Here is a 7,990-nt window from a genome sequence, read left to right on the forward strand (position 1 = left end):
CAAAGACTTGATTAAAAAACTTGGTGATAGGGAATCAATTTCTTACTTCTGATTTAACTATACATTTGAAATATGCCAAAATGTAACATGAAATCTTGATTAAAACAATAATTTGATATATTCGCAAGAAAAAAACCAACGCGTTCAATACTTAGGCTACTACATGCAGCCCAATCAATCAGAAGCAAGAGTTAAGCCGATAGAGTACAAATATAAGCCTTGTGTCAAAATGTCTAATTTTGGTTGCTAAGGACTGTAAACAATAAAATTAACATGTATTGTCATTCTTAAACACTTAATTTCCTCAGAAGTTGATTTAGAATCTAAATATCAATAGATTTGTGGCATGAAAAGTCTTAAATTATACAATTCTGAGCTTGGTAAGTATGCCTTAATAGTAAATATTTTTTTCAAATTCTCCCTTTTAACTTATTTTCTGTGTTCTGCTAGCTAAATCGAGCAAAATGGCCTTTTATTTTTGAAAATTGGTTGAGTAATGAATATTTTATGAAGGTAAGCAGTTGACACTGAAACACGACAAAAACTGATTTTAAAGAAAGGTGCCAAGTCAAAGTGTAAAATCTTGTCTCTACCTCAATTTTTAGCAAAATCTTAAAAACTATACCTCTTTTGTCACTTTTTAAATGTTGAAAATCTTAATAAGATCTCTGATGATGCATAATAGTACAAAATTTAGCAATTTCAAGCATAAAAATGTTAATCTTTATGCTTATTGCATACCAAAGACTTGATTAAAAAACTTGGTGATAGGGAATCAATTTCTTACTTCTGATTTAACTATACATTTGAAATATGCCAAAATGTAACATGAAATCTTGATTAAAACAATAATTTGATATATTCGCAAGAAAAAAACCAACGCGTTCAATACTTAGGCTACTACATGCAGCCCAATCCATCAGAAGCAAGAGTTAAGCCGATAGAGTACAAATATAAGCCTTGTGTCAAAATGTCTAATTTTGGTTGCTAAGGACTGTAAACAATAAAATTAACATGTATTGTCATTCTTAAACACTTAATTTCCTCAGAAGTTGATTTAGAATCTAAATATCAATAGATTTGTGGCATGAAAAGTCTTAAATTATACAATTCTGAGCTTGGTAAGTATGCCATAAGGTAGCAATAAACAGTTAGGAAAAAATATTAAAATTTGCCCTTATAAATTTTACCATCCCCTTTTCATTGCTTTCTGGCAATATCAAGCTTACTATTTGTGTCATATATGGGCATATGTATGTAATCAGAATCTTCCATAGATTTTATATCCAGTATATAAAATTGTAAAATATAATTTCTTTTGGGTGTATCCATGGCAACAATCTGCATTTATTTGTTATAAAATATTGCAAAAATGGGGGAAAAGATGTCACATATTTCCCCAAAATTTGGCTAAAAGTAGAATTTCAATCGCTTGAAGTAATACCTTTTCTGAAACTGTGTACATATATCATTCAGCAAATCCAATGAAAATCATATGTCTTTCATCTCATTTTTTTGTAAAATTGCGTCAAAAACTTCGTGTAGAAAAAAAGTGTTTGTAAACATTACATTAATTTCTGGACCGATGGCCGGTCTAGCTATGAAAATACGGATTGTCAAACAGAAAACAGCCCATAAAACATGTAAAAAATAATCTTGATGCTCTTATAAACCATCTTTGAAGGCTAAATAAGCACTCAGCTGTCTAAAAATTAATTTTATTACACAATAACTTTCCTATTTGAAAAATCCACAGGGGCCAAAATGCGAAACTAAACTCCTAACTGTGTATTGCTACCTTAATAGTAAATATTTTTTTCAAATTCTCCCTTTTAACTTATTTTCTGTGTTCTGCTAGCTAAATCGAGCAAAATGGCCTTTTATTTTTGAAAATTGGTTGAGTAATGAATATTTTATGAAGGTAAGCAGTTGACACTGAAACACGACAAAAACTGATTTTAAAGAAAGGTGCCAAGTCAAAGTGTAAAATCTTGTCTCTACCTCAATTTTTAGCAAAATCTTAAAAACTATACCTCTTTTGTCACTTTTTAAATGTTGAAAATCTTAATAAGATCTCTGATGATGCATAATAGTACAAAATTTAGCAATTTCAAGCATAAAAATGTTAATCTTTATGCTTATTGCATACCAAAGACTTGATTAAAAAACTTGGTGATAGGGAATCAATTTCTTACTTCTGATTTAACTATACATTTGAAATATGCCAAAATGTAACATGAAATCTTGATTAAAACAATAATTTGATATATTCGCAAGAAAAAAACCAACGCGTTCAATACTTAGGCTACTACATGCAGCCCAATCCATCAGAAGCAAGAGTTAAGCCGATAGAGTACAAATATAAGCCTTGTGTCAAAATGTCTAATTTTGGTTGCTAAGGACTGTAAACAATAAAATTAACATGTATTGTCATTCTTAAACACTTAATTTCCTCAGAAGTTGATTTAGAATCTAAATATCAATAGATTTGTGGCATGAAAAGTCTTAAATTATACAATTCTGAGCTTGGTAAGTATGCCATAAGGTAGCAATAAACAGTTAGGAAAAAATATTAAAATTTGCCCTTATAAATTTTACCATCCCCTTTTCATTGCTTTCTGGCAATATCAAGCTTACTATTTGTGTCATATATGGGCATATGTATGTAATCAGAATCTTCCATAGATTTTATATCCAGTATATAAAATTGTAAAATATAATTTCTTTTGGGTGTATCCATGGCAACAATCTGCATTTATTTGTTATAAAATATTGCAAAAAGGGGGGAAAAGATGTCACATATTTCCCCAAAATTTGGCTAAAAGTAGAATTTCAATCGCTTGAAGTAATACCTTTTCTGAAACTGTGTACATATATCATTCAGCAAATCCAATGAAAATCATATGTCTTTCATCTCATTTTTTTGTAAAATTTTGTCAAAAACTTCGTGTAGAAAAAAAGTGTTTGTAAACATTACATTAATTTCTGGACCGATGGCCGGTCTAGCTATGAAAATACGGATTGTCAAACAGAAAACAGCCCATAAAACATGTAAAAAATAATCTTGATGCTCTTATAAACCATCTTTGAAGGCTAAATAAGCACTCAGCTGTCTAAAAATTAATTTTATTACACAATAACTTTCCTATTTGAAAAATCCACAGGGGCCAAAATGCGAAACTAAACTCCTAACTGTGTATTGCTACCTTAATAGTAAATATTTTTTTCAAATTCTCCCTTTTAACTTATTTTCTGTGTTCTGCTAGCTAAATCGAGCAAAATGGCCTTTTATTTTTGAAAATTGGTTGAGTAATGAATATTTTATGAAGGTAAGCAGTTGACACTGAAACACGACAAAAACTGATTTTAAAGAAAGGTGCCAAGTCAAAGTGTAAAATCTTGTCTCTACCTCCATTTTTAGCAAAATCTTAAAAACTATACCTCTTTTGTCACTTTTTAAATGTTGAAAATCTTAATAAGATCTCTGATGATGCATAATAGTACAAAATTTAGCAATTTCAAGCATAAAAATGTTAATCTTTATGCTTATTGCATACCAAAGACTTGATTAAAAAACTTGGTGATAGGGAATCAATTTCTTACTTCTGATTTAACTATACATTTGAAATATGCCAAAATGTAACATGAAATCTTGATTAAAACAATAATTTGATATATTCGCAAGAAAAAAACCAACGCGTTCAATACTTAGGCTACTACATGCAGCCCAATCCATCAGAAGCAAGAGTTAAGCCGATAGAGTACAAATATAAGCCTTGTGTCAAAATGTCTAATTTTGGTTGCTAAGGACTGTAAACAATAAAATTAACATGTATTGTCATTCTTAAACACTTAATTTCCTCAGAAGTTGATTTAGAATCTAAATATCAATAGATTTGTGGCATGAAAAGTCTTAAATTATACAATTCTGAGCTTGGTAAGTATGCCATAAGGTAGCAATAAACAGTTAGGAAAAAATATTAAAATTTGCCCTTATAAATTTTACCATCCCCTTTTCATTGCTTTCTGGCAATATCAAGCTTACTATTTGTGTCATATATGGGCATATGTATGTAATCAGAATCTTCCATAGATTTTATATCCAGTATATAAAATTGTAAAATATAATTTCTTTTGGGTGTATCCATGGCAACAATCTGCATTTATTTGTTATAAAATATTGCAAAAAGGGGGGAAAAGATGTCACATATTTCCCCAAAATTTGGCTAAAAGTAGAATTTCAATCGCTTGAAGTAATACCTTTTCTGAAACTGTGTACATATATCATTCAGCAAATCCAATGAAAATCATATGTCTTTCATCTCATTTTTTTGTAAAATTGCGTCAAAAACTTCGTGTAGAAAAAAAGTGTTTGTAAACATTACATTAATTTCTGGACCGATGGCCGGTCTAGCTATGAAAATACGGATTGTCAAACAGAAAACAGCCCATAAAACATGTAAAAAATAATCTTGATGCTCTTATAAACCATCTTTGAAGGCTAAATAAGCACTCAGCTGTCTAAAAATTAATTTTATTACACAATAACTTTCCTATTTGAAAAATCCACAGGGGCCAAAATGCGAAACTAAACTCCTAACTGTGTATTGCTACCTTAATAAATTAAAACATGGATATGTGTTCCTCCGGCACAGTCGGTTTGAACACATATGTTCCTCCGGCAGCAAGGTGTTAACAGTACATTCTAAACACCTTCTTTGTTCCATTCGTTTATATATAGATTGTAAATTATTTTGTGTTAATCAGTGAATTTCTGTATAGTTTCAGATGCAGACTAATGGCATGGACAACTACATTTCAAAAGATAACTATTTCATTAATTGTGTTTTGTATAATTTTAAATGGAATAGTAATCCGTGTGCCTATGTTAAACTTGAGCAGATCCCTGGAATATTTAGTCAGTATTATTCAAAAGGACACAATTCTTTCTAAAGATATGGTATGCAACAGGTATCGTCACCTATTATGGGATCTACACTCAGATGCGTTTGAACAATCCGTTGTATATGATTACGTCATTTTTACGTCATTTGTAGCATCAACAAAAAGGTTTGTTGTTCATAACAATACAAAACGAAACTGGCCTTCCCTTGGTAGAAACGTGAAAGCAGTATTATTCACAAACAGTCCCCAATTAGCAGACGAATTTAAAATAGCGTGCTGGGATGTTTTGCCTGTAGAACACGTTTCCAAATCAGGAACACCCATCCTTAAGTTTATGTACATGGCAATTGCTAAACGCTATAATGCTTCGTTCATAGGATATGCAAATTCTGATATTTTATTTACAAATGGATTAACGGAAAACCTTGAACTTCTTAAAAACAACTCAATGTTAAACAATACACATACCATGGCTACAGGTAGAAGGACAGATGTTGCGAATGTAAGCACGGACGAAGCAGGATCTTTTAAATCTTTAATCCATGTTTCGAGAAAGCGAGGGAGACTCTTCCGTTCAGATGCTGAGGACTATTTTTTCACTGACAGATCTTATCCATGGGACGTTTTACCGGATCTGGTGATAGGTCGGGTTGCATATGATAACTTTATATTGCTGCATGCAAGGATGTTAAATTTTAGTACCATCGACTTTTCCAAAACTGTTAGTGCTATTCATCAAGTCGTAGATAAAGGCCATATGGAAGATAAATGGAAAACAATAGAAAACGAACGAAATTACAATAAAATCCTCATAAAAAACAATTTCCGTGATGTAAATTATTATGCAGGTACTACAAGTTGTTTGAGATATGAAACAAGACGAAAAACTAATGTAACTGTATTACAGAGGAGGCAAAAACTCCATAAAATTTGTTTATATACCACAGGCATTTTATCAAAGCGTTCAAATGGATGAAAAAACAAATTAGTTTAAACATATTTTATTTGCTCAAAGCAAAAAAGATCAGACACAAGTAAACCATACTTATAAAGTTTCTCCAAAATACAATATATATAACAATACAAATTGAACGTGAGCATGAACTATATGATATAAACAACATAGATATTACTAAACTATGCTGAAAAAGGGGACGGAATGAAGAAAAAACGACAGAGATTAGATGAAGTAACAAATGTTTCAAATCTGTTTATGAATATAAAAATGAGTAAACTAATGGAGTATATTGTTGCTTAAATTCCAAGTTATTATCAGAATCAAAACGGTACTTTTAATAGCCAACATGGCATTATTTCGGGCCTTTATGGATAAAACCATTTTTTTTATAATTCGACTGAATATTCATAATGACTGTTAGTTATCTAGGACCTCTTTACTCAGAACTATCAACATTAGTCGAATAAAAATAACTTCAGAACATTTTTGTGTATATCTTATTCAGCTCTTTCATGTCAGGTACTTTATTCAACGAACGGGTTTGAATGAGAAAATAAAGTGATAATTGTATTTATTAATACTTTCAAGTATCTAGGTTAATTTGTTTAACATCAAATATCTGACAAAAGGTCACAAAACAGGTTTTATTCATAACAGCCCGTAATAATGCCCTGTTGGCTGTAATAGATACTATGTTCCCCTAATACACTATTTCCCCTGTTAAACTGGGTCATAAAAGTATCAAGTAATGGATGTTTTCGTATTGACAATAGCTGTCTATTGGAAATAGTACCGTACCATATACAATGATATATCATGATCTGAACATCTTAAAAAGTTATGAATAAAAATGATATAAAAACTCAGTGATTCAAACAAATCGTGTTCAATATATTAATTCATGATGCGCATCATAGAGTGTAAGTTGTCTGTGTGGGTAACGTGTGGATAACATACTGAATGGATTAACGAACACCATTTGTGTGTGTGTGTGTGTGTGTGTGTTGCTGTTGTTAAGTTGTCTGTGTATATAACATACTGAATGGATTAGCGTACACCATGTGTATGTGTGTGTTGCTGTTGTTAAGTTGTCTGTGTATATAACATACTGAATGGGTTAGCGTACACCATGTGTGTGTGTGTTGCTGTTGTTAAGTTGTCCGAGTATATAACATACTGAATGGATTAACGTACACCATGTGTATGTGTGTTGCTGTTGTTAAGTTGTCTGAGTATATAACATACTGAATGGATTAACGTACACCATGTGTATGTGTGTTGCTGTTGTCGAGTTGTCTGTGTATATAACATACTGAATGGATTAACATACGCCATGTGTGTGTGTGTTTCTGTTGTTAAGTTGTCTGAGTATATAACATACTGAATGGATTAACGTACACTATGTGTATGTGTGTGTTGCTGTTGTCGAGTTGTGTATATAACATACTGAATGGATTAACATACACCATGTGTGTGTGTGTTGCTGTTGTTAAGTTGTCTGTGTATATAACATACTGAATGGATTAACATGCACCATGTGTGTGTGTGTGTTGCTGTTGTTAAGTTGTCTCTGTATATAACATACTGAATGGGTTAGCGTACACCATGTGTCTGTATGTATATGTTGCTGTTGTTGAACTACGACCTGGAGAGAATTTGTATGAGGAATGACATATACCTTTATCAAAGATACGCGGTGAGGAAACATGAAAGTGTGAGGTGTAGTTATCAATACTTTCAAGTATCTAATGAAAATAAAGCTGTTTATTTAAAAGTAATTGTCTGACAAAAAGTCATCAGAACTAGGTATTAGTTTTTCAAGACAACTAAGAAAATCCGACAATGGTGTTAATGTTAGACAGACAAGTTTAAATAGCATATTAAACAAATCATTATGCAATAATTCAACTTGAAAAAGAAAACAGTATCAACTTACTAAGCAGACAATCAAGATTCTTTCTATTGAAATATTACTTCCTCTTTTAAACTAACTGCATCCTTTGCTTATATCGTGTTATAAGTACACTATCATTTTAAAAATTACTGTTTTCGTGAGATTTCTTCCTCCGTTATATTCTGTTCCCTTTGGAACACATATCGTGATATTGATAATTATTTGCAAAATTC

At 31.2% G+C, this 7,990-nt stretch overlaps 1 protein-coding gene across 4 annotated transcripts in view; it reads left to right on the top strand.

Moving 5' to 3' along the window:
* LOC139511790 (uncharacterized) overlaps positions 1 to 6,143 on the top strand; it is a 30,372-nt gene extending 24,229 nt beyond the window's left edge. For all 4 annotated transcript variants that reach the window (XM_071298854.1, XM_071298851.1, XM_071298853.1 and 1 more), the window contains one exon: positions 4,783 to 6,143. In XM_071298854.1, coding sequence (XP_071154955.1) covers positions 4,799 to 5,881 — 1,083 coding nt within the window. In that variant the 5' untranslated portion in view covers positions 4,783 to 4,798 and the 3' untranslated portion in view covers positions 5,882 to 6,143. The remainder of the gene's footprint in view (positions 1 to 4,782) is intronic.
* The last annotated feature ends 1,847 nt before the right edge of the window (positions 6,144 to 7,990 follow it).

Source organism: Mytilus edulis, chromosome 2, assembly GCF_963676685.1.
Source record: "Mytilus edulis chromosome 2, xbMytEdul2.2, whole genome shotgun sequence".
Classification (NCBI taxonomy): domain Eukaryota; kingdom Metazoa; phylum Mollusca; class Bivalvia; order Mytilida; family Mytilidae; genus Mytilus; species Mytilus edulis.